The 27714-nt window shown below is 41.4% G+C and overlaps 1 protein-coding gene across 1 annotated transcript in view; it reads right to left on the reverse strand.

Moving 5' to 3' along the window:
* Positions 1-954: 954 nt before the first annotated feature.
* Positions 955-27714, reverse strand: part of LGR5 (leucine rich repeat containing G protein-coupled receptor 5) — a 124817-nt gene continuing 98057 nt past the window's right edge. Inside the window, exons 8-18 of the mRNA XM_077807740.1 lie at positions 22961-23032; positions 19081-19152; positions 18907-18975; positions 18693-18764; positions 15475-15540; positions 15174-15245; positions 14185-14256; positions 11264-11389; positions 5373-5518; positions 3578-3661; positions 955-2045 (exon numbers count right to left, since the gene is read on the reverse strand). Of these exons, the coding sequence (XP_077663866.1) occupies positions 955-2045; positions 3578-3661; positions 5373-5518; positions 11264-11389; positions 14185-14256; positions 15174-15245; positions 15475-15540; positions 18693-18764; positions 18907-18975; positions 19081-19152; positions 22961-23032 (1942 nt within the window). The remainder of the gene's footprint in view (positions 2046-3577; positions 3662-5372; positions 5519-11263; positions 11390-14184; positions 14257-15173; positions 15246-15474; positions 15541-18692; positions 18765-18906; positions 18976-19080; positions 19153-22960; positions 23033-27714) is intronic.

Consider the following 27714-nt stretch of genomic DNA (forward strand, 5'->3'; position numbering starts at 1 on the left):
AAATCATCCAATCTTAATTTAATGATTTCCATTGATGGAGAATCCACCACAACCCTTGGTAAATTTTCAACACCCTTTTTGAACTGGACACAGTATTCCAGTACTGGTCACATCAGTGCCAAATACAGAGGTAAGATAACCTCTCTACTCCTACTTGATACTCTCTTACTTATACATCCAAGGATTGCATTACCCTTTTGGCCATAGATATTTTTTAAGGTTCTAGTTTCATAATCAAAATGTTGTGTAGTACCAAGTCAAATGCCTTACAAGAGTAAGTATATTACATCAACACTATTATCTTTATCAACCAAACTTGCAAACTCATCAAAAATGATATCAAGTTACTTTGACAATATCTATTTTCCATAAACTTTGTTGGACTTCAATGGGATTGCTCATGTGCTTGAAGTCAGGCACATGCTTAAATATCTTGCTGAATCAAAGCCATAGACAGGTATTTTTAAAAAACAATCATATTATTAAAAAAGCACTGAGGGAACTTGACCTACCCCATCTGGGGAGCAATCTGTTCCTAACATTTTAAATTCTGTACCTCAACACGCTCAGTTAATTAAAACAATGGCAATGCCTCCAAGAAAATTCACCTCTTCAATATATTATTTTTGCTCTTGACTGTCAGATGCCTTTTCTGACTGGCATCTTTCTAAGAGAAAAACCGAACCAACTGTATACATGCTAGCAGCTTTCAGGCTTCCTCTTCATCCCAAACAAGATTGGTTTTGAGATTTCCTAAGCAGGCTGACAAGATTCATGTGTTAGGATTTCAGCCTGCTGCTTGTTTTCTTTGTTATTAACTGGTTTGTTTAGTTGCATGCAACTGTAATCAAGAGCACCTTTGACACCACCCTTCAGCACGTGTACACACACCCACTCTTACATTTGGGCTTGAAAAATGTGTAAACACACATACTTTTGTTTTTGCCCCTGAAACTAGTGACATGGAACGAATGCTACTGATGAAAGATTACAGCTTTCTGTCGTTTGATAAGATGATGGCATTAGTGAGTTGCTGGTAGGCACGTCATATGATATGCTGGCACTTGCAAAGGTTACCAGGGCTTGTGTTGAGTCACAGGACTGTTTCTCTACATCTTCTGAATTAACAGAGATCAGACTTGTATGTTTTGATCTGCTCCATAACAAAGTTTGCTTTCTGAGACTTCCCAGATCTTCCTTAAAATGTGGATTGAAAAGGATATAAAGAAGTGGGTTTAGACATGCGGGCAGTGGGACAATCACTAGAAGTATTGATTTAATCACTTCTGGGCTAATAAAAGTGAGGTTTAGTAAAGAGGAAAAAGATAAAAAGGCCACAGGGCAATAAAGAATGCAATTAGTAAAAAGTAATAATGCTATGTGCTTGATCATAGAACAGTCCCAAATATTGTCTAGTTCTCCCTTCTCCAAACTACAGTACAGTTTTGTATAGGCAACAGTCATTACCAGAAAGCACAGAGAGTTTAACAAGACCAGTGCTACCATGAAGCCCATCGAGCTGGGTTCCCCAAATGGCAAAGGTAAACAGAGCGGAGACACCCCATATTGACTCTCACTGAGAAGTGGTACCACTGCAATTATCAGTGCCAACATAAAGCAAAAGAAAATGGCTATTTTCACACTAGCAAGAGAGGATTTTGTTTCAAACTTTGTAGCATACTTTACGGAGAACCCACGTTCGAGTGCTGCCAGGGTAAGGAGGAAAATGGAAGTCTCTGAAGCAAAAATGGACAGAAGGCCAGTGACTTGGCAACCAACTCCACTTTCCCACCAAGCACCATATTGAGCAAAGCTGCCAAAGGTTAATGCATCCATGCTGGCCAATACACCACTGGACAGACCCATTAGCATGTTTACAATGGCTATCAGTCCAATTAAAAGTTTTATAGAGGAAATATACAAGGGAGATCTGAAGACTGTTGCAGTTAACAGTGCATTGCAAATAAATGCCAAACCTACTATGGTCCACACTCCAATTCTGATTAGCCAACTACCAAACAGATGGTCACATGGTTTGAAGGGGCCTGCAAGGACAAGAAAGAGAAATGGGAAGAGGAAATATGTGAGAGTGAAGGATTAATTTGCAACATTTGAAACCCTGCCTAATTTTCATGTCTCTTCTAACCACAGGGAGAAGAAATATGCACCTTCTCCAGCACCCACTGCTATGCAGTGGCTTCCAACCTTCTTTTGTTGGTGCTTCCCAGAAAGACTGGAGGATGGGCATTTCCTGTCTCCTCAGTCCGTCATGACCCAGAACAGGTACCTCTCTGTCCCTTTTTAATATCCATTCTCTCTCTCTCTTCCCTGAGCTGGGTGTTCTGAGAGTAGCTAGGCTCTGAGAGAAGATAAGCCTGGGGTGGTACATGGGCCTCTCATGTACAGGGAAGCTATGTCCATGGCCAGATACATTGGGGGGCTGGCACTGGAGCAGGGAGAGACTTTCCAGGAGACACCTGCTGCTTTCCTTGTAGCAAAGGAAGCATTTAGGGGAAGTGGCATCATACAATTTTTTTCTGTTTCCACTTCTCCCATCTACAACACCTCAGGTTGGGAAACACTGTTCTAGAGAGGCAATGCTAATATTGAGGAATCATTTGGTAGAGAATGTCTGTTCAGGGCAATATAAGTGATATTTGCCTCTGACCCAGACATTAGACCAAACTGCACTATTACAGTAGTGTAAAACTGGAGTCACTCAACTGGCTTCAACGGAATTATTCCAGATTTACACTAGAGTGCCTAAGCACAGAATCTGGTCTATCATCATCTTTTTCTTGATGGACAGAGAAACTAATGACTTGAGATCACAGATCTGTTATGCCAAAGGGAGGGATAAGACCTATCTAAAGATACAAAGAGAAATTCTTGGTTTAGCAGTCACAGAAGCCAATGTATAGTAGAGATACACTTTTCAGAGTAACAGCCGTGTTAGTCTGTATTCGCAAAAAGAAAAGGAGTACTTGTGGCACCTTAGAGACTAACCAATTTATTTGAGCATGAGTGAGCTGTAGCTCACGAAAGCTCATGCTCAAATAAATTGGTTAGTCTCTACGGTGCCACAAGTACTCCTTTTCTTTTAGAGATACACTGTTATTGTAGTTAAACAGTTTCATGGGCTTCAATCTTATATTGTGGGCTAATACAATTCGGTCCCACCAAAATTACTGCAAAATATGGTGCAATTTCATTGAAATGGATCAGAAGTTACTTCTAGGGACAGCTTAGCAGTTCTTTGTTTCAGTGAGATCACAGATCTGTTATGCCAAAGGGAGGGATAAGACCTATTTAAGGATACAAAGAGAAATTCTTGGTTTAGCAGTCACAGAAGCCAACGTATAGTAGAGATACACTGTTATTGTAGTTAAACAGTTTCATGGGCTTCAATCTTATATTGTGGGCTAATACAATTCGGTCCCACCAAAATTACTGCAAAATATGGTGCAATTTCATTGAAATGGATCAGAAGTTACTTCTAGGGACAGCTTAGCAGTTCTTTGTTTCAGACATCAAGGGAAACTTTGTCAGGTCTCTTATTTGCCTGGCAGTTCCATACCTGGAGAGGGTGAGCATTGCACCAAATGATGGACTTTCAAATCTTCTTCAAAGTCAAGCAGAAAATCCTCAAAGTCACGTTCATCTGTGGGAGAAAATCCCTGACACTTTAGACTGAGACTAAGTTCCTTAGTGTGAATATAGGGAAATGGCTGTGATAAGTTACTTTAAGGCCTGGTCTTGCTCTCTCTGTGCCTGCAAATTTCCAAGCAATAGTAGACACTGGTCCCATTTGATTTTGTATTACTTGGGGTGGATAGATCAAATCACCACTTCTTTGAAAATAATTACAGTTAAAAAGGCATCCCCCTAATTACCTAATTTGCACTATGAGGATTGCCTGGAAGAGTGTTAAATATCAGCTCGAGAGTTGTGCCAATTCACCGACAAATAACCCTGGATGTTGTGATCACCCCAACATGTGTCCACATTGTGCCAGCTTCTGGCTCCATTCTTGTCAGTTTCAGTTCCTGCTGGCCCTAATCCCTGGGCCTTTGATGAAAAAAGATCTTGTTAGATTTGAGCCTTTTGCTGGCTCACAAGAATAGAGATGGGATGGACATCAGCAGGAGGGTGTAATGTGCACATGTGTCTCTGCAGTAACAAACCCAGTGCTGCAGGAGAAGAGGGTACTGTGAGTCTCTAACCCCTCCAGCCACTGGAGGTCAGAATCTCTCCCTGGCACCTAGGGAGAGCTAGGAGAAGCCACAGGCTTTCATGCCATGTAGCTCACCAGATTTTACAATCCCAATGGGCTATGTGTCTTCTATCCCACTCTAGGGTTGCCAGGTGTCCAATTTTCGACCGGAATGCCCGGTCGCAAAGGAGCCCTGGTGGCTCTGGTCAGCACTGCTGACCGGGCCGTTAAAAGTCTGACAGGCTCTCTACCTGGCTCCGCACGGCACCCAGAAGCGGCCGGCATGTGTCGTCATCCCCCTCCCCAGCTCTTAGGTGCAGGGGCGGCCAGGGGGGCTCTGCGTGCTGCCCCTGCCCCAAGTGCCCCCTCCCACACTCTTGAACCCTTCATTTCTGGCCCCACCCAGGAGTCCGCACCCCCAGGCGGAGCCCTCAGCTCCTCCCACACCCCAAACCCTTGCCTCAGCCCAGTGAAAATGAGGGAGTGAGGGTGGGGGAGAGCGAGTGACAGAGGGAGGGGAGATCGAGTGAATGGGGGCAGGGCCTCAGAAGGGGCAGGGCAGAGGTGGGGCGGGGCAGGAAGCGGGGCAAGGGCTTTTGGTTTTGTGCAATTAGAAAGTTGGCAATGGCAACCCTATCCCACTCCCAAGCTTGTACCGCTGCTACGAGCAGCGCTTGCTAGCCCAGAACACATGGTGCTACTGTTAAGATCAGCAGCAACTTGTGACAGTCCAGCTCTGAACTATCTTTCTTTGCAAATGGAGGTTATCTATTGTGTAGGATGACAGACCAGCACCATGTCACCCACTCTGAATTAAGAGGATGATTTTTGCCTCCAGTGTGAGGATCCATCTTGAAAAAGTCCCTTTAAAAGGATATTATAAATAAACTCTTGTTTAGACTTTGAAAGCTACATCTCACTACCATAAAACTCAATAGAGCAAACAATTCCTATACAACCTCTAAATAGCAATCTGGGGAGGTGGACCTTTACAAAGCGATCACCCCAAATCATAGGGCCTAATGCCAATCAGAGCTAAACTTGCACTCTAGCCAAAGGCTTGGCGAAAAGGGGGGGACAAAATTCTCATCGATATAAGGAGGGTGTCCTGGGCCATAAAGTAGGTTCCAAAGCCAAAGAGTGACATTAAGCTACTTACCTTGAATGTGTAACATTCCAGAATCTTTCTTATGAAAATCATCAGCACTGCTGTTCTCATCTTTGTTCCACTGGCTGGAGATTTTGTAGTGGCTTTCACAAGTTCCAAATGCACAGCACTGGTAAGCATAAGGCATTTCTATGATCCTGCACATTAACAAACAAAATATGCAGTTACACTTGTTACAGTACTTAATATATTATACCTCATCACTATGTTAATATAGAGAAAAATGAACTCCAATTAAATAACTAACTGAAAGTGAAAATAGCCACACATTTTTGAAAAAAACCTTGTTAATGCAGAGTTTGGGATGCACAGTTAAATTTACAAAAAATTAGAAAATGCAAATGGTTCCAAGACCAAATTTAATTCAGACACATTGCACACATTCTATATATTTTGTTATGGAGATTTTACAACATATTTAATAATATATTAAGCTGTAGATTTAATAAAGCAGGAACAGACGTTCAGTGCAGTTGAGTGAATGTTGCTGTCAGAACCATATTTTAATTTTCTGACTTTCAGTAATTTTAACTGTTTTAACTCACTGAGTTTTCTCCATGTAATTTTCTTAGTTTTTTCTTTTAGAAAGAGATCCAAATATCCTAGCTGAATCCTACCTGCATAACAGGCAAAACTCATATCTCAGTGCAGAACCCCCACAAATTTGCGGGAAGTTAAGAGACTGAATTTTGGATCCAGATTCAAACTTCTCCCATCTCCACTGTAAAATGAAGGGGGTTCATCTCTGAGCGGAGACCAGGAATGGAGAATTCTAAACTGAATGGTTAATGATTTGGAAAGTTAAGAACATGTGAAAATAGGTCGTTACAATGGAAACTGTTTTGCTACCTCAATTATCATGTGTACATCTGTCAAGGGGCACTGGCATCCTTAACACCTTTCAGAGCACTGGTATTCCTGACACTTAACCAGGTTTTAGTCAATGGGTTTTTCATTCTTTTTACTGTTAAACAAATTCCAGGTCTCTTGTACATTTTGAATTCTATTTTGTTTGGACATTATAGGGCAAATTCTGAAAGGGGTTGAGAAAAACTGTAGGTTCTTATACTGTATGGCCCACAAGTAGATGGATTATCTTTGCTAATTACACTGTTACCTCTGATAAATAAATATTTGATCAACACAGTTTTCCAGTTGTAACTGTTAATTAGTGCCTAACAGTAACTAAAAACAATAAAAAACGCATTGCTAAAATTACTCTAATTAAACATAACACAAATGGAAATAAAATGGGTTCATATCAAATTATCAGGTAAATCTTCTTATCAGATTAATCAAACTCAATAGAGTAAACAATTCCTATACAACCTCTAAATAGCAATCTGGGGAGGTGGCCATTTACAAAGCAATCAGCCCAAATCATAGGGCCTAATGCCAATCAGAGCTAAACTTGCACTCTAGCCAAAGGCTTGGCAAACGGGGAGGGACAAACCAAACCCAAAGCTAAAGCTAATGTTTAAATTACAATTTAAATGCCAACTAATGAGCTACTTGTTCAGATTTCCATGGTGAGGTGGAAGCAATAGCAATCCTTAAGCCTGTCCCCAATATAAACATTTGCATAAGATATTTTAAAACATTCCAATAAAGTTCAGGATAATAAAGTTTTAATTGAGAACTTTATGTGAAGATAATGATTTCCTACGACTTAAACATAAAATCCCAACCCCATGAAATTTCCAAGTATGTGATCTTTTAAAAAAGTGAGATTATCCAGTTAAGGCTGTCATTAAATGTTTCAGAAATGACTTCCTTAGGTGCTGTCCTCAACTAAACTCTGTGGGTTTTAACCAGAGATACTTCTGCGTGGGCTCATGCCTGGGAGCATGCATGCACACATGCTCTTTCACTCACAATCAGTCACCCACAGGGTTAAAAAAAAATGCAAGTCTATTGAGTCAGCCCAGAAGTGTCCCTCTGCTGACAAAAAATAGATACATAAAATAAAAAGTCCATCCTTTTGCAAGATGGCTGTTGGGATTCTTGTGGCTTCGTGCAGCTTTGGAAGAGGTTGAGCCTGTTACCGAAAGGATGAGCAGGTGGGTTTCTCAGCTCCGCTGATTAATCGTAATGGACTCAATAGCTGACTAGGACACTTCCTTTATATGCTTGGTGGTGACAAGTCTTCAGATGTTGCCGGATTCCTGCCCCTCTGATGGCCAGTCATGGGGGAAGACATGTGGGCCTCAAGCACTGCAATGGTTCATGGCTTCTAGATAATGTGGACAGGTGCCCAAGCCTTCTCAGTTACCACTCTTTAAAGGGCATGGCTTCTGTTTCTCATGCCCTTTGTAGGTCCTCCCAGAATCCCTTTGACAAACCTAAACAAGGCCCTATTTTCCAGAGTTACAATGGGTTTAAATTAAATAATCTCAAAAAATGAAGATCTTCCTCTTCCAATAAATGTTAGTCTGGAAAATCCTGTCCATTAAGCAATTTAGAAAGTATATGGCCAGACGGTCAATTAGTAAATCCAAAAATAGTTTGTAACACAGCCAGGATCAATTTCTCCTGAGCTGATAGACATCAGCTTCTTCTGGTCACAAAGGAACCTCTTTCTTATCACCTTCTAATGAACCTTCTTGCAAAAACTGTCTAAAAAAATTCAAAGATAACTAAAAAATGCAAAACTAACATAAAAATTGGAACTGACCCACATCACACCACACCAGAGATTCAGCTTTATGCTTCAAAACAAACACCTGGACCCATTCCTTTTACTTTAAAGGCAGAATGACTGACTGCTACTTGCTGGAGAACATAAATCTCTTTTACATCTTTAGGGTTTAGCTGCTGCTGGCAGTTTAACTTTAAACAGATAAAAAGCTGGGTGAAGAGTAGATTTTAACTGTCAAAATAAAATATTTGACTCTTAAAAATTCACAATTTTAGGTAGAATTTACATACTGGGCCTCTTCTGCTTACTGGGTTCATGCCCATGGTAAGCCTCCTTTCTTCTATGTGAATGATTTAAGGAGCAGAGAGTCCTTGCAGGGAGAATTCTAGCTTTTCACACTATAAGGTGGGAGATGGTCAGTGAATGGGAATGGTAATTTGTGAGTAGTCCAGGGGAGATGGCCAGTGAGTTGTCAGTAATGCCAAACCACTGAACCAAACCCCACAGCGACAGAGGGAAGGAGAAGTGACCAAGGTTTGTTCTTTCTCCATGCTATAGTGAACTTGGCTAGGTGATAATTGTTGTGCCATTACTGGAAGTGGAGCTAAGGATTCCACCTCTCAGCCCCAAGATGTTTCTCTGTATTCGTGAGCAAATGGGCCATTTAGCTGAGCTGGGAGCTCTTTCCACGAATTTGGTCCTTAGCTTTGCAAATGATGTCTAACACCGCCATTCAGGAAACTTTGTGCTTGTTCTCTGTTCATGTTCAGTGCTTTGAATAGTCACTTTAAAGTTCTCTGGTGAAATCCTGGCCCCACTGAAGTCAATGGCAAAACTCCAATGGATTTGAATGGAGCCAGCATTTCACCTCTGTTCTTTACTGGCTGCATGCACCTAACTCTTGTTAGATATGTTCCTTGAAGGAAGAATAGACCCTTTTGGCACTGTTTTTGCAAAAAATGTAAGGATTACTTGGCACTTCCTTGTCAATTTATTTAATTTTCATAGATAATTTAGTTGTATTTTCAGCAAAGTACTTGATTTTCATTTAGGAGGAGTGCATCGTTTCTAAAACCATATTTAAAATAGAATTAAGTACAATTATGATTTCATCAGTCCAGCAATCAGCTACACTAGGAACATTCCATGTCCTCTTTCTTATACCGGCATGTCATGGCATATGCTGCATTTTCATAATAATCACAGGGTAATTTTGAATTAATACTTTTATTATATTTAAAATATTTTTCAGAAGTTGGTCCGATCATTTTAGAGGGCTTACCGGTCCCTACCTGGAGAAAGACAGAGAGAGAATAAACACAAGGAGAGACGTGCATACACAGCACCAACAGGAGCCAGACTGTGGGCCTGCCCCTGCAAGATGCTGAGCACCTCTGTTGAGTTGAGAATAGTCCTGCAAGATGCAGACCCCCTCTAGTGGGTGTTGAGAGCACTCAGCATCTTTTTAGACCTCCACAGATTTTACAGCCACAAGGGACGATTAGATCATCTAGTCTGACCACGGCATAGAATTTCACCCAGTTATCCCTGCATTGAGCCTAATAACCTGTCTTTGACTAAATCATCTCTTCCACAAAGACATCCAGTCTTGATTTGAAGACTTCAGGAGATGGGGAATCCATCATTTCTCTTGGTAGTTTATTCCAATAGTTAAACAGGCCTCATTGATAAAATTGAGCCTAATTTGAAATTTGAATTTCTCTGGTTTCAGCTTCCAGCCATTGGTTCTTGGTATGCCTTTCTCCCTTAGATTAAAAAGCCTTTTAGTACTCCATATTTTCTTCACTTACATATTGTAATTGAGTCACATATCCATTTTCTTTTTGATAAAATGAAGAGATTTAGTTCTTTAAGTCTTCCTCTGTAAGGCATTTTCTCTACCCCTTGGATCATTTTTGTGTTTCTCTTCTGCTTCCTCTTCAATTTTTAAACAATTTTTAAAATAAGGACACCAGAACTGTACACAGAATTCCAGTATCAGTCTCACCAATGCTGTATACAGAGGTAAAATCACCTCCTTACTCCTACTCTCTTCTTTATATATTTCTAAGGATCACATTAGCCCTTTTTGCTACAGCATCATGCTGGAAGCCCATTTTGATCTGCTCATCCACTATGACCCCTAAATCCTTTCCAGAGTCCCTGCTTTCCAGGATATAGTCCCCCTCCTGTAGGATGAATATTTTTGGAGGATGAATATAGTGATGACCTAACAACATACATGCTATTCAATCATTCATAAAAGAAGAAATGGGACTCTGTATTGCAAATATTTACAGGTGTATAAAATAATAATAATAATAAATTTATACTTAGCACCTTTTATCTGAGGATGTCAAAAAACTTGAACATGAAGCAATTAGGCCTCAATGCTGCCAATACTTACACACATGATTACATTTATTAAGTTAAGTTTATTAAGTTCATTGAATAGTTCCAAATATGAGTACCCATGGTAGTAAAGTTAAGCATGTGTGTAAGTTTTCACAGGATTGGGCCATTGGCTTACAACATCCCTGTCTATATAATAATTACTACAGATGGGTAAACTGAGGCACAGAATGAGATAGGACCCAATCCTAATCAAAATGAAGTCAGTGGCAAAACTCCCAATAACTTCAAAGGTTGTATGTGACTTACCCAAGGTCATCCAGAGCTGTGAATAATCACTAAAAACCACTTCCTTCCTATATCACACAATGTCCAGTCGAAAACATTCTACAGAATTAAGGGGCTGAGTAATAACAACAACAAACTACTTATTTGAACTTTAAGATTTAACCAAATGATCTGAGAGAAAACTGTTTATTGCTGCTTTAAATGAGTATTGTCAAGTATTTTGGTACATTAAAAAGCATATTTTCTCCTCAGTATCTACTTAGTTCCCATTAAATTTAATGGGAGTTATGTAACTGCAGTCAGTGGAAGACGAGCATTAAACTGCTAGCAATATAATTTTAACAGCTTTTGAAATGTATCGCCAGGAAGCAGATGTGGATCATACTAAGCAGCTACTGGGGTTAATATTTCAAAGCCCATTGTAGTTTCTTCAGTTAAAAGTGAGTATAATAAAAGTAGTCTATCATATTTTTATCATATTTGTTTTAGTTTTAATACTGCAGATCAAAGCCTTCCAGTATGAAGCAATGTACATTACACAGTGACACACCTTATATTGCACATGAACACAAATGTGGTTTATTAGTCTTAATGACATACTCACTTGAGTTCTGGAAAATTTTCAGATGATATCAAACTTTGTAGGTCATGATTTCCTGTTAATTTTAAATGAGTTAAACCATGTAGCCCAGTCACAGGAAAAGAGGACAAAAGGTTGGACGACAGATCCCTGCATAATAGCAAATAAAAATCAGCTTACATGGGTTTTTTTCAGCACTAAAAATGTTTTTTTAAATAAATTAATTTAACTTCACCAAATATTATTAAACTAAATAAGGCCCCCAGTCAGCAGAGAAGATCTGTAGCATTCTTCACAAATATACACCCATTTTCCCAGCAGAATATGGGGCTAGACCATGGTAGCATTTTGCTCAGTAGTACCTGCTGTGGGTTAATTATTACCAAGACCTGACTCTGTGCACTCATGGCACCAGTTTTAGAGAACAGGTAATCAATTAAAAATGAATTGACTGTTCTCTGAAACTGTACATTGCCAAGTGAGAGCTCGTTCCCAACTAGAACCAAAGGGAACATTTTTTTAACCCCTTTAAGAAGGACTGGCTGGTTACTGGGGATTATGAGAACACATGTACTTTTTCTTTAAAACCAAGCCAAGCCATAGGAGATTCTAGGCAGACGCTCCACATGAAGCAGAGAGTGAGTATGAGCTTTAGCAAGAACACTATTTTCTTTCTTCTAATAAAGTACCTTATTCTGTGTTAGAAAGTGGACCTGTGATTATTTACCATTGTCACATGAAAGAAGCTGTCTGGCAGTGATGCTATAGACACGGGGCAGTACAGCCATGTGATAGTGCTATGCAAGGTGCAGTACCGGCTGGTGCCACGGGGGAGCTCTTGGTGTGGCTGGAGGACTCAGTGGTTGTAGTACACCTGCTGGCCTGGGGAGGTGGCTGTCAGCAAGGCTTCAGGCTGCAGAAAGGAGCCCAACAGTGTAGGGATTTCAACAGCTAATTCAGGTTATCCCCACAGAGGCAAGTTCTGTGGCTTTCAGCACCTATACCAGCCACAGTCTGTCCCTTCTGCCTCTGCCCCTGCTTCTCCAGATCTAGCAATACATAGGGATGGGTTTTGAGCGACACTAAGTGGGATGGGTTAGGTTCTGAGACAAGTGAGATGGAGAGTGGTCTCTGTGGAGCTGGGGTGTATATGTCTGTTGAGTCTGAGGCAAGTCAGGTGGGTGGGGGACGGGTTTAGAGCTACAGTGGGGAGTTCTGAGAGAGTGGTGCGCGAGGGGGAGGGGGAAGAGACCTGATGGAGGTCTGAGTTGTGGGAAAGTTGGGTAGAACAGTATGTGAATGTGGGGGATTCTCAGCCGAGTGGGGTTAGGTGAGAGGATGGTGGAAGGGGGCTTCCGGGATGAGGAGGTGGGGTTAGAGGAAGAAACTGTGGGGCCTTGAAGAGAGGGAGTCTGAACTGAAGGGGGATGATTGGGGTTGGTAGAGTTGACTGTGGGTGAGTGAAGTAATGGGGGTGTGAGTGAATAAGGGTGAGTGGCCTGGGTAAGAAAGTAGGGAGAGATAAGAGCTGAAGTCAGAGAAGAGAGTGTGACTGCCCTGTACGGTACTGCATCACAGATCTTCCGTTTTCTTCCCATTTCTCCACCATCCTCATTCCTTCCCCCACAAATGTCCCTGGTTTTTTATTTGATCAACAGGCAGGAAGGAGAGTGGTGGGTCAGAAGCTCATGTAACTGCCGCCGCTTTCAAGGATACACAGAATTGGTACTATCCAGGTGGCTGCTTCCTGGAATGTTAGTGGAAATGAGTGGCTCATATGGAAGTACTAGGTACAGGTTTAGCAATATGGGAGATGCCAGCAGCAGCATAATTAAATACCGGGAAGTGAAATCCTGGTCTTAGTCAAGTGAATGGCAAAACTTTCATTGACTTCAGTAGGGTCAGGAATTCACTCCTAGTCTTCTGCTAGTATTGGACCTCCATCTGACTGTGCTAAAAGACATTTTTCTGTAAGCCTCTCTGATTGTTTGGCAATGTACTGGCTAAAATTACTCAGCGGGATCCCTGATCCATTTCTCAGGCCTCGCTCACTCTCTCCTGCATGGGAAACCCTTAATTGCCGGTGAAAGAGATATATGTGGGATTCTCCTTCCAGAGATTTGCCTCTCAGTCATTCCATTGGGAAAGGAAGCTTTTCCCACTCACAGAGAAAGATGGCGGGGATTGCCTGAAAAAGCAGTGGATCCTGGGAAAAACACGTGAGGCAGCCTCACGGAGGTGCAAGCACTTTGTCCCCAGTGCCCCTCCTTATCTCGGCTCCTGGACAGTGTGGCTCCAATGTGGCCATACTACTAGCACTTCCCCAGCGACCCATTGCCCTAGGGAGTCTCCTTACAGAGGTATTCCAGGTGCAGGGGAAGGCAGGAGAAAGTTAATGAAGACCTGGAACTAATTGTGAGCGAGGACTGCAAAACTGGGCATCTGATGCTTACACCACTATGCTATTAGCGGTGACAGTTACTAATAAAGCATACTTTTGCATCACATTAATATTGCTGAAACAAAGTTAGAACAATTAATAAGACAGTGCCCTGTTTAACTGTGATTCCAATTCCTTATTCCTGATGCTGCAAATATTCTAAAAATAACTGGAAACACTGCTGGTCTCAGCGACAAGGGATAAAACTGCTAGCACACTAAAAAAAAGAAAAGTGGGGCACACCGACACGCTCCAAACACCCAGCATCATTAGGGTTACATAGTTTTCATATACAGTCATGAGTGGAAATTATTTCCTGTAAGATTGTGTGAATGGGGGAGATGTGAAAAAGCAAAAATCCAGAGAGTGTTCAATAGCCCAGAAGGATTAGGCATAGAGTCACAATCTGCAGAACCAGAATTTCTGCTGACCAGGCCCCCAAATTATAAATAGTGCATAGCAACAAAAAGTATGAAAAAAATGACTTAAATAAGTAAATACTCACAGTTTGATCAGGGATGGTAAAGAGGAGAATGCGTTGGGGTGAATAACTGCAATTTTGTTCCAAGCTAAATCCCTACAAGAAAAGTGAGTAGAGAATTACATACCTGCTGAATGTATTTGGAAGACTTTGGGCGCTTGATTAGGATGCCTAGATATCCAAAAGGTATGTGTTACATCCAAATACTTTCAATAGGCTATATTTATTGGAATCACGTATATCTTATAATGAAATATCTTTCATCCTGTTTTAAATGTGTTAGAGTCAATTAATTATGAAAATGACACCAGTTTCAAAATGGGCTCCTTGCAATCTATGTTATAAAACAATCTATGGGCTTGGTCCTGCAAACATTTACATGAGTGATCTGTGCTCAGAACACCACTCCTAGATCTGGTCTACACTGGGGAGGGGAGGGGGAGAATCAACTCCGCCTGCGCCTCTCGCTCCAGTGGAGTACTGAAGTTGATGGGAGAGTGCTTGGCAGTCAACTTATCGCATCTAGACTAGACGCGATAAATTGACCCCCGCTGGATCGATTGCTGCCTGTCGACTCAGCGGGTAATGTGGACAAGCCCCTAATGACTTCAGTGGGAGTGCCCATGTGAGGAAGGACTACTTATGTGAGTGAGAATTTGCAGGATTGGGTTCCATTTTTTAATACTGTCTTCCAAAGGAAAAAAACCACACAGCTTTCTACAGTTGACTATCGTGTATACATGCAAATAGGTACTAGGGCTGACTCAGTACTTTCCCACATCTTCAGAAATGTTTAAGAGCAGCAGCTATTACAGCTATACAGTTACAGCTGTGAATTCATTGCTGGAAATGCTCAACTTCAAAATGTTTATTTTGCTTTGGCAAATATAACTTAGTGAGCTGAATGATCAAAGTGGAACAATGGAAACAAATGTTTAGGGGCAGGTACTGTGAAAGTGCAAGCTCCCATGTTTCTGAGAACCAAGGTAAATAGCTATTATGGCTGTACTCACAGAGAACGCAGGGCAACCAGCTGCTGAAATGTGTCGGCCTTGATTTCATAGATTTCATTATGATGTAAATCACTACAATGGAAATAAGACTCTCATTGGCTTCAAAGAGCATAACATTTGGAGAATTTTAGACAGTGTTTATGTGTGTTATGGATCCAGATTTTAAATCAGAAGACACACATGTTGAGGCTACGTCAGACATCACCAAATGTGTCAGCAGTAACCGAATTAATGACCTCCAAGCTACTTTGTGTATTCAGATTTACCTTTATAGGCACTTTATGGTTGTTCACATACTTACATTTTCTGAAGTTTTTTGCAAGCAGTAAAACAGGGTAAATCTTCTAGCAGATTGTAAGACAGATCCCTGCAATAGAGAGGGTATTAAAGAGGTAAAGTTTTATGGTGCTGTGATAAAAAATTAGCATTTTTGTTTCCTGTTTGCTGTATTTGAGGATTCCCTGGCCCAAACGTAGACTTCTGAGTCTGTCAGAGTAGAGATATTGGAAGTACATTTATCTGTGTTACTGGATTTAGATCACAGACGTAAATGTTCACCAAAATTTAACTGTTATACTTATTTTAATTACTTAAAATAATCTACTAAATGAGACTATTTAGACTTTGACAGAGAAGACCCTAACCTTTCTAGTTATAATCATACTGAAATTTAATCAGCTTTCCAGACTACATTTTAAATGAAATAATCTTGCCCGTGACCCTTAGAGTTGCTATATCTTTAGCTGAGGGAAGTGGTTTAAAAAAAAAAAAAAAAAAAAGAACTAACTTTGAAATCAATCACTACAAAGGAAAAAAAAAGCTGAAAAAACTTGAGCCAAAACTCAACAAATTACAGAATAACTGAAACATCTGGACTGATTTATAGTATAGTATAACTAATCAAAAACAAGCCAGGGTAATTTGCAGAAATTGTAAAAAGAAGAAAGAAACAGAGTAATAGAGCCCCATCCTGTATTCCTTTGCTCAGGGGAAAAACACATCAACCTCAGTAGCCGTTCTGCCTGTGTAAAGAGAATGGGACTGGACCTATAGGTAGATACAATGTCTCTGTTTTCTAACCCTAACAATTAATGGAGTAATACATTTTCATGTCTGAGTCTAATTTTTAAAAATTGGCCCATCTCTATGCAATTGCAAATCTGTTTTGCTCTCTTAAAAGACATTTTAATTCTGTTTGCATTTGTTTTGAAGATGGCATTTCAACTATTCATTCTATGCTTGCTTTGTAAAAACAAGTAAAGTATATGACAGCATACTTTTGGTTTAGTATCCTACTCTTTTACTTTGTGCAGAGGCTACCATAAATGTATGCATTCTGTTCTCCCAGGGAAGACAGCCTGAACATGTCCTGTTAACAGATCCTTTATTGTGCTAGTCACATATGCCAGAGGATGATTCAGGTGGGTTGAAGGCTTCTAAACTAATGTGAAGAACAAATGTTGGTATGGAAAAATATTCTGTGCTTATATATGTAAACATTATGCCTATGCTACCATATATTAACTTCAGTTTTCTCCTCTTAAAAGGACACTCGTCAACTTGAATTTTTTTTAAAAATGAAAACATTCTAGTTTTGGATGGAGCACGTTTCTTAAAAGTCTTTTAAAATATTTATAAGGGTTTTTCTGTTCCTTTGCTGATATTTATAAGGACCTTTTCAGCAAGGGAGAAACTGATTAAGGTCATGATCCTGCACAGGCTTAGGTATATGTTTAATTTTCTGCACTGTGATTAGTCCTGTTGAGGCCAATCGTCTCAGTGTGGTAAGTTAAAGACATGCATATGTCTTTGCAGGATCAGGGCCTGATTATACAGCAAAAACAATGAAACTGACTACACACAAATTGCTGTTGAATGCAAAGTAAACAAAGGAAAAGAGAGTTCCCTCTTACCCCCCCAACACCTTTCAGTTATAGTAATCTAAGGCAGTGGTTCTCAAACTAGGGCCGCCGCTTTTTCAGGGAAAGCCCCTGGCCGTCGTGGCCGGTTTGTTTGCCTGCTGCGTCTGCAGGTTTGGGCGATTGTGGCTCCCACTGGCTGCGGTTTGCTGCTCCAGGCCAATGGGGGCTGCGGGAAGTGGCGTGAGCCGAGGGATGTGCTGGCCGCCCTTCTGCAGCCCCCACTGGCCTGGAGCGGTGAACCGCGGCCAGTTGGAGCCGCGATCGGCCGAACCTGCAGACGCGGCAGGTAAACAAACTGGCCCGGCCCGCCAGGGGCTTTCCCTGAACAAGCGGTGCCTCTAGTTTGAGAACCACTGGTCTAAGGTAATACTTCTAACTATAAAAGCCATACAATTTTCAGACAGAAATTTTTAAGCATTTTTTCAATGTTTATCTATTTAAATATCACAGTTGCATGAAATTTTGGGTTTTAAGTTTTTTTTTTAATGTTTATCTATTTAAATTTTCATAGTTTCAGGAAATTATGGGAATCTTAGACAATAATTATTTAATGACAGCCTCTAATAAGTTCGCAAGCAACATTTTTCTTACTTTGCCTTTCTGTAAATTTTGATTATCAATGGAAATATTTTTTTTCAGTTGCATGGCGAAATTGATTTTTCCTGACACTGATAAAAATTGAATCCTTCCAAGCTTATTTATAGGTTAGTATGAGCCATACATTGACCACAATCAATATGCAAAATTCTCATTGTCATCAGTGCAAGCTCTGTAATTGGGCCTTAATGTTCTAGAAATGAATTTTATAGTCCATTAGCTGAATGTAATTTTTCTGGTGCTCAAATAATGTGTTATAATTGGTGCTATTTCACTGTTGGCCAAAAGAACTAATACCAAATACATTCATAGTGATGTAATACTTAAAGTGCTGTTTTCCAATTCACAAAGAAGTAGACAGATTGATTACTTTTGTTAGAGATTAAGCTTACTCTGTGGTATACTTGCATGATAAAATAACAAATTGGTTTATTAGTATAAAAATTACACCCCCACATAGCCTAGGAACAGACTGCTTCAAATTTCAGTCAAATACATATGCCTGGTAGAGAACTAAACTAAAGAGATGTACATAATAAAGACGCATATCTGCAGTCCTTACTCATGTATATCTCCCTTTCACTTCAGTGGGATATCTGCTTGAGTAATGAATCCAAGATTGGACCATTCTAAAGGAAACTACCATAGAAGAGATAATAAATGCAAATCAAGTCTCAAATCTGTCCTGGATGTCCCTTCTTTTGATGTTTCTAAGGAGTATCATGAGTTATTTTATTCTTTCCTAAAAATGTATGATATAAAAAATGTTTGTCTCCTTCCTTCATGTAAGGGAAATCCTGATTGACATGTAGATTGCGGGTTCTCTGGGGAAGAGACTGTCATCTTTTTACATGTCTATAGATTAGCTAGCACAATGCTACCAGTGGTACTATACAACTGCTAGTTAATCATAAGTGGATTGTTCCAATATCACAAATCACTTAGTTCAGCCCTTACACTCCTGCATTAACATGGTGTTATCACCGTTACTGAAACATACAGCACTTGAAGATTAGGTAGCTGATCACAAGCTACTGTGGGAAGAGAGGTGACCTGTGCTCCTGTAAGTGTCCTGTAAAAGTAAACAATACAAAGATTATTTTATTTTATTTAAATCTTACAAAATAAATGCTTAGCATAAGGACATATCCTTAAAACAAGTCAAGATCTAAAAAATATTATTGGTTTGAGTGGGGTATTTGTCTAACACTTACAAACTTTCCAGACTTGTAGTTCCAGTCAAATCAGGAAACTCAGTTATTTGTGAAGCACCATTTAAAGTCCTAAAGTTAAAGACACAGTATCATTACTGAAAGGAAAGTACAGGACAATCTTAGAAGTGCAATGGTTATTCAGAGACAAAGAGGTTTTAAAGAAGTAAAACATACAGGGTTCTGAGTTCTGGTAAGTGTTGAAAAGCTGACTGTCCCACAAGCTGGATAGGGTTGTCATAGAAATGACTGCAAAAAGAGGAAAAACAGGCATTTTAATATGCAAGATAATACTCTGAATAATTATAAATAGGCAAAGCACACTACACATGTGGTGGTGAGATCCATGTGATAAATTGTATATTTCCTTTAGCTTTGAACATCTCATTTTCATTCTGCCCATTCTTGATGTCCATTTTCATCAAGACTATGCTCCAAATACCTTCTAGCAGCCACCATTGTCTTGGTTTTAAAACAAAAATGTTTCCTTCTTTATCCCAAATGTAGCATTTGCCTCACAAATTTACACTGGCATGAGGTTATGGACCATTGATAGATTCCTAGAAAAGGGAATTTCATAGAATCATAGAAATGCAGGGCTGGAAGGGACCTCAAGATGCCATCTAGTCCTTCTCCCCATGCTGAGGTAGGACCAAGTATATCGAGACCAGGGGTGGGCAAACTTTTTGGCCCAAGGGCCACATCTGGGTATGGAAATTATATGGCGGGCCATGAATGCTCATAAATTGGGGGTTGGGGTGTGGCAGGGGGTGAGTGCTCTGGCTGGGGGCGTGGGCTCTGGGGTGGGGTTGGGGATGAGGGGTTGGGGGTGCAGGAGGGTGTTCCAGGCTGGGACCGAGGGGTTAGGAGAGCAGGAGGGGGATCAGGGCTGGGGCAGGGGGCTGGGATGCAGAGGTGCAGGCTCCCGGCGGCGCTTATCCCAGAACCAGCCACATGTCCCCCCTTCGGCTCCTAAACGGAGGCGTGGCCAGGCAATGCGTGCAGCCCCATCACTTGAGGTGGAGGCAGTGTGCGGAGCCCCCTGGCTGCCCCTACGCATAGGAGCCGGAGCGGGGACAGGCCGCTGCTTCCAGGAGTTGGCAAGCCCCCGACCCTGCTCCCCGGCGGGAGCTCAAGGGCCAGTTTAAAATAGCTGGGGGGCCGGATGCAGCCCCCAGGCCGTAGTTTGCCCACCCCTGATCTAGACCATTCCTGACAGGCGTATGTCTAACCTGTTCTTAAAAACATGCAATGATAAGGTCTATAGGTGCTGGAACTAGGGGTGCTGCTGCACCCCCTGGTTTGAAGTTGTTTCCGTCATATACAAAGTTTACAGTTTGGTTCAATGACTCTCAGCATCCCACTGTACAAATTGTTCCAGCACTCCTAACAGGGACTCAGCAATCTCCCTCGGTAACCTGTTACAGGACTTAAGTATCCTTACAGTTAGACAGTTTTTCCCAATATCTAACCTAAATCTCCTTTGCTGCATATTAAGCCTATTACTTCTTGTCCTACCTTCAGTGGACTTGGAGAACAATTGATCATCGTCCTCTGTAAAACAACCCTTAACACATTTGAAAACTGTTGTCAGGTTCCCCCTCTCTCTTCTTTTCTCAAGACTAAACATGCCCAGTTTTTTTAACCTGTCCTCATAGGTCAGGGTTTCCAAACTTTTTATCATGTTTGTTACTCCCGTCTGGATTCCAATTTGTCTACATCTTTCTTAAGGTGCTAAGCCCAAAACTGGATACAGTACTCCAACTGAGGCTTCACCAATACCGACTACAGCAGAACAATTACCCACCGTCTTATGTACAAAACTCCTGGTACTACACCCCAGAATGATAGCAGCCTTTTTTGCAGCTGCATCACACTGGGGCTTATATTAAATATGTGATCCACTATAACCTCCAGATCCTCTTCAGCAGTACTACCTCCTAGCCAGTTCCCCATTTTATTCCCCATTTTGTAGTTGTGCACTTGATTTTTCCTTCCTAACTGTACTACTTTGCACTTGCCTTTGCTGAATTTCATCTTGTTGATTTCAGACCAATTCTCCAGTTTATCAAGGTCTTTTTGAATTCTGATCCTGTGCCCCCAGGTGCTTGCACTCCCCCCCCAGCTTGGTGTCATCCACACATTTTATAAATTGGAGAATTGGTAACTGTACGGATAGGTAAGCTCTGGAAAAGGCTTCCAAGGAAGGCTGTGGAATCCCTTTCATTGGAGGTTTTTCAGAACAGGTTGTACAAACACTTGTCAGGCTTGCTCTATGGTCCTGCCTCAGGGGAAGGGACTAGAGTTGATGACTTCAAGGTCCCTTCTAGCCCTACATTTCTATGATTCTATGACATTAGAGGTTTTACAAATATACAGATGATAGTTTTACTTTCTTTTGTGATCTGTGCCATTGGACTCCTGATGCTAAGGGAGTCTGACTCTGCAAGTGGAGATATGATAGACCAATAGCTGGTCTTCTCTGGTAGGGCAATGAATAGGTTTCCATATCTTTCAATTTCAGAAGTTATGAACTGAAAGAATAACATTCACCCTCTTCTTGTGTTTGATCTGTGATGGATGGCTCATAGCTTATACATCTGGACACAGCTAATATGACCTTCAACTATTCCAGATATATTTCATTTTTTAAAAATGTACAAATGATCTCAAAAGCTCTGTCCAATAACTTACAAACAAAAGGCGTCTCTTAACAATGAGGAAGAAGGAAGTGTTTCTAGTAACAGTGACTTAAATGAGCTTCGGGGCAAATGCAGATAGGTTTTTTTTCTAGCTTGGTTTTGGAAATGATGTAGGACAAGCACAGGGTGAGACTTCCTATAAATAAGGAAGTGTTTTTGTAAACAAATACAGAGATCTGGGACTTAAAAAGACAGACTACAGGGCTTTGTGACACTTTTCTGGTACTCTGAGCTGTCAGACTGAGAGGATTCTTTCTGCAATACTATAATCAGTATTCTTTTGGTCCTGATAGCAGAGCTTTCCTTAGTATCCATCAAGGTGAGTAGTTATTTTACTTTTTATTTCACAATTTCTTCTCACTCTTTCTACAGTTGCTAATAAAATCTGTTTTTATTTATTTATCTTGGGTCTCCAGTAACTCCACAGAAGCTTGTCCTATAGTCCGTCACAGTTCATTAACAAAATATAGTGCAAATAATCCCTAACCAAAGTCCCCACACATAGTCCATATCAACCCCTTGTTCTCACCATACCTCTGTGTCTTCCATTACAGCTAAGTGCCTTATCTGTCTTCTTCCATCCCTCTGCCAGGAACAGCCATCCCAGCCCTTCTTTCAGGGCAGCAGCACTGCTCATCCCACCAAGAATTTGCATGGCCTCTCTGCTGTGAATATCCTGGCCAGGGGACTACCCCTCACTCCCCTGGGCTCTCTCATCCCCCCCCACCCCCGCTTTCCTTCAGGTTCAGTGCTCCAGCGATGAGACATCAGCGGGTAAGCCCCTCTGCTGCTCCCATTTCCTTCAGCATCCCCTGGCCCTTGGCTCCAGCTTAGAGCCAGCAGACATCCTCCTCTTCTGCCCCTCCTGCCTTCAGTCCTCCAGCCCCTCAGCGATGCTAGCCAACAAATCCCTCTTGCTGCTGCTTCAGCTTTCTCCCAGGAAACATCTTCTGTCTCTGGCAGTTCTCATCTCCTGCCGTTCCCGACTGACTGACACACAAGGTCTCTTCTAACCAGGCCTCTTATAGTGCCCAGATGCTGCCCCACCCTCCTAACTGGCCAGCTGGAAACACCTGTACTGGAACAGGAGACCTGATCCCAGTTTCTGTTATAAGAAATAGCAGCCTGAGTAAAAGGTCAAGAACTATGGAAAATTATGATCTCTCTCTCCAAGTAATGTGTGAGTATTAAGAGAACTGAATGACCTGAAAGGTGACCTACTCCACTCACATTATGCTCCTATACATTATACATGTAAAATAAGAATGACAGAAGAGTTAGAAAACCACACAGAAATAGTATATTTAATTCCACATTTGATATAAAAAATACCAAAGAAAACTGCTGCCACTTACATTGTTATAAGTGACGGATTGCCCACAAATGCGTGCTCAGGTATTGATTTGATGTTATTACTATGAAATCCCCTGGAAAAAAACAATATTTTATACAGTAACAAAAAGTGTGAATGTAAGACCTGTGATACATTACGTAGAACTATTACAATTAATCAAAAACCTCTGTAGCTGCAAGCAACGGTGTCTTCAGCTTTCTAGTCAATGTGGACATCACAGTTAGTTGGATTAAGACTGAAAATGGAAAACATTTTTTTCCAATACTTGTCCCGTACCATCCCTGTTTCTGGGATGATTTTGATTTATGTGAATTTAAAGTATATATGAATTTACAAGTTGTGTCATGACATACCATGCATTGAACCTCCCACACTCTTTTCTTTATTTAAGTATTTTAAGTATTAGAAGAATAAAGTGTACAATGTACTTACTGCCTTCTAGGAAGGAGACAAATTCTTTGTCTCATAATTAATTACTACATTGTTCTCATACGAGTAACTCTGCCATTGTTAAAAGCAAAGGAAACTAAGGTTTCAAAATGAACAATGATGATTTGTGCGAGAAACTTTTGTTAGTTCAATCATGAACTATGAAAAAGGCTTCTCAGATTAAATTAAAACATTTAGAAAGCCTTGAATTGTTCACGGATGCAAGCACCGTCAAATCATTACTTGTACCAATACCAGATGATCAGTTTCACTGAACTAATGGTCTTGCCTGTGTAACTGGGCTAGAAAATCAAGGCTCTGAATTTATACTCCTTTCTATATACCACGTACAATCAAAAATATGTGCCTATACACAGTTGGGCTCTAAACAACAACAACAAAAGACCAAAACAAAAGACTATTTAATTCAAAACCAATATACAGATTGGCTGAGTGGCCTAGACTCTACCAAGCAGGATTCCCCAGATCAATCCTTTGCTCCCTGCGTAGCAGAAGTAGCTGAGGAAATGGCATTACTAGCTCCCAGGGAAAATACTAGTCCCTCATCAATATACAGGTATACTTGTGTCATTACCTTAACTCGCAGAGAGAACTACAAGGCAACTTTTGAAGCCCCAGTCCTGCAAACACTTAAGTAAGGGCTTAACTTTTCTCCTGTGAGTGGTCCCTTTGATGTCAATGGGGCTACTCATGTGCTTAAGGTTAAGCATGTGCATAAGTGTTTGCAGGATTGAGGCCTCATTGTTTGATCCTGTGAGGTGCTGAGCACCTTCTATGAGGTACTGAGTACCCTCAGCTCCCATTTCAATCAATGGGAGTTGAGGGTACTCAATAACCCCTCGGGGATGCCCTATCCTATACACTGCTGAGCTCTTGGGTCCCAATCCAGCAAAGCACTCAAACACATGCTTAAAGTGTATCAGAGCCTTGGTGCTGTACAATTTCATGCTCCAAACAGGCAGAGACTGAATTTAGGGGACTAAAAGGGGGAGACATTGGCTGAAGCCACACAGTCTGATATTAGGAGATCTGATGCTAAAGAGGCCAAAAATCTGAAGCAAAAAGATGCTACACAACACACATACAGTAGAACCTGCCAAGAGCAACCACTCATGGGAGTTAGCAAAAGTGGTCTCTTATCAGAGGTGGTCTCTATTTAAAGGTTTGCACACCAGATAGTGGCGGTGTTCCGCGGCCTCTGTAAGTAGGCACTTGTGACAGGTGGACTCAGAGGTGGTCATTAAGGCAGATTTTACTGAAGTTTGTTTCAAATACTTTCTAAGAAATTTACCATTTCAACTTTTTGATGTACATTTTTATGCCCAGAGAATAATATATTAAAGGGACACCTTGATCATAAAAACTGTTCACCAGATTCACAGGGCCAGCCAGGATTTGTTCAATGCACATCTGGGTATCACCGTTGTGGCTACCCCATCATAAGGTCAGCAGATGCCACCTCCTCAGAGCTATTGTATTTTATGTCAAGGGGCCATTATGGCAGCTGGGAATAAGGTAGATTAGTAGCTCATGGCCACAATGCCTTCTCTCTGGCCATGCTCCCTATGCCAGAACTGGAATGTTGGCATAGGAGCTCCAGTGCTTACCCTACATTGCCTGGGGATTCTGAAGGATTTTCCAAGCGTAGACTGTCGGTCCTTCATCAGTTGAGACTGAGCCGGTCACAACACGTCTTCCAATCTTCTCTCGCTCTGGCCATCCTTCGCCATGCTTGTCCATATCTCTTTGTTAGGAAATCATCCCACCTCTTTGGAGGCCGACCGCGTGGCCATTTCTGTTCTTGCGGATACCACTCGGATATAGCTGCGATCCATCTGTTGTCGCTGAGTCAGGCCACATGTCCTGCCCACCGCATTTTGCTGACCCTGCTTTCAACAACATCTCGCACTCCAGGCTGCTGCCTAATTATTTTGTTGGGGATGTGATCGCGGAGCGAAATGCCCAAAAATGTTCGTTCCACCGCCCTCTGTTTGACAGACAGTTGATGTTCTTCAATCTTTGTCAGCGACCATGTTTCGTTGCCATATAACATCGCTGGAAGCACGGTTGAGTTACAAAGATTCACACGAGTTGTTTTGCTGATCTTTCCTTGGAGGATGTCCTTGATGTTATTGAATGCGCACCATCCAGCTTTTTTTCTGCGCGACAGTTTGCCTTTCTGATCGTGGCGCATATTGACTTCCTGGCCCAAATAAACATATTTATCAACCTCTTGGATCTGCTCTCCTCCAAGAGTTATTTGGGTTCTTGGCAGAACATCTGATCTCATGTATTTCATTTTCAACTGGTTCATTTTTAATCCAACTTGACTACTTTTCGCATTCAGTTCTTTAAGCATTCTCTCAAGCTGGGCTGTATTTTCGGCTATCAGCACTATATCATCTGCAAACCTGAGATAGTTTAGCCACTCGCCATTGATATTAATCCCACCTTTCAAGTCTGCTCGTCAGAAAACCAATTCAAGACAGGCTGTGAATTATTTTGGTGAAGCTGTATCTCCTTGTTTCACACCTTTCTCAATGGGGATTTGGAGGGGAGTATTGAACAGCGATATGTCTGTGCTGCAGCCAGAGTTTGCTTCCTTTAGTAATGTGATATATTTTGCGCTGATACCTTGTTCTGAAAGAGCTTTAAGAACGGTGTTAGTCTCTACACTGTCAAACACTTTCTCGTAGTCCACGAAGGCAATGCACAAAGGGAACTTATATTCCCTTGAACGCTCTAGTAGTTGGTTTAGAATGAAGATGTGGTCTATCGTGCTGTAATTCCTTCGAAAGCTGGCCTGCTCTCTATGTTGCTGTTCATCCAGGTTTCGTGACAGTCGATTTGTTATTATTTTAGTGAACAATTTATAGTTATGCGAAAGCAAGCAGATCGGATGATAGTTCTTTAGATTTTCTTGGTCGCCTTTCTCATGCAGCAACATGGTATTGGACTCTTTCCAACTGGACGGTATCTTCTGGATTTCCAGGTAGCAGCTGAACCTTTGGGCAAGAGCTTTCCAAAGTTCCTGACCTCCCGCCTTAAGCACTTCTGCTGTCAAACTGTCCTTGCCTGGAGCCTTCCTGTCTTTCATTTGATGGACTGCGTGACGGACTTTGCTGATGAGAACTGAGCGTATGTGTTCATCGGTTTGTTGAAGTAATGGCATTGGGATGTCTATACGGGATACAAACAGCTGGGTATAGAAATCCCTGCAGATTGCCTCCAGCTCTGTTCGATCAGTTATTGATTCTCCATCCCTGTTCTTCAAAGCCGATAATGATGACCTGTACAACGCCAATTCTCGTTTGCATTTTTTGAGACTTTTACGATCTTCAGCAGCCTTTAGGAGCTTTTCGGTTTGAAATTTCTCAAAGTCTTCCTTCAACGTCATTCGTATGAGCTTGCAGAGAACGGAGTATTCAAGCCTGTCACTGTCATTCTTTTCATTTTCCTCCTCTTCTCCAATAAAGTCTTTGTATTCTCTGAGATTCTTCTGCAAGCATCTTGTTAAATTGACTTTATATCTGCTTTGTATGGCAACAGCAGCACGAAGCACTCTAAGGGTATGTCTACACTGCAATTAGACACCTGTGGCTGGCCTGTGCCAGCTGACTTGGGCTAAGTGATTGGGCACAGGGGCTGTTCCATTGTGGTGTACATGTTAGGGCTCAGGCTGGAGTCTGGGCTCTAGGACCCTGCGAGGTGGAAGGGTCCTAGAATACAGGCTCCAGCCGGAGCCAGAATGTCTACACCGCAGTTAAACAGCCCCTTAGCCCATGCCCTGTGAGCCTCAATCAGCTGGCACAGGCAAGCTGAGGGTTTTTAATTGCAGTGTAGACATACCCTTAATGGTCCAGTGGATCTGTGATCATCTATGTTTTAAAAAATGCCTGCTGGTGCTATCTTTAACACCATAGATTATTCAAACAAAGAATTTAAGAAATCTAACTGACTGGTAACTTTCTAGCTGTTTGCTTATTTTGCAATTCAGCTAGCTTGCACAATTAATCTAGGCTGGTCAGTTTCACCTTTGATTTTAGTCTGCTTTACAAACCATGTCTATGCTTCCAGAAATTTTCTGGTTTACAGCACTGCACGTGAATACTTACACTGAAAAAACCCTGTTTAAAATAAGGTTAAAAATGACCCCCCTATTTCCCCAAAATGCCTATGAGTGAACAGGAATTCTTGCTTCTTTTTCCTAGCCCAGGCATTGTGCCTTTTCAAAAAAGTTTCACATTTGAAGCTGAAACAAAACTGATAATGTCCTTTTATTATTATGATATACTGCTTTTCAAG

This window comes from Eretmochelys imbricata, chromosome 1, assembly GCF_965152235.1.
Source record: "Eretmochelys imbricata isolate rEreImb1 chromosome 1, rEreImb1.hap1, whole genome shotgun sequence".
Classification (NCBI taxonomy): Eukaryota; Metazoa; Chordata; order Testudines; family Cheloniidae; genus Eretmochelys; species Eretmochelys imbricata.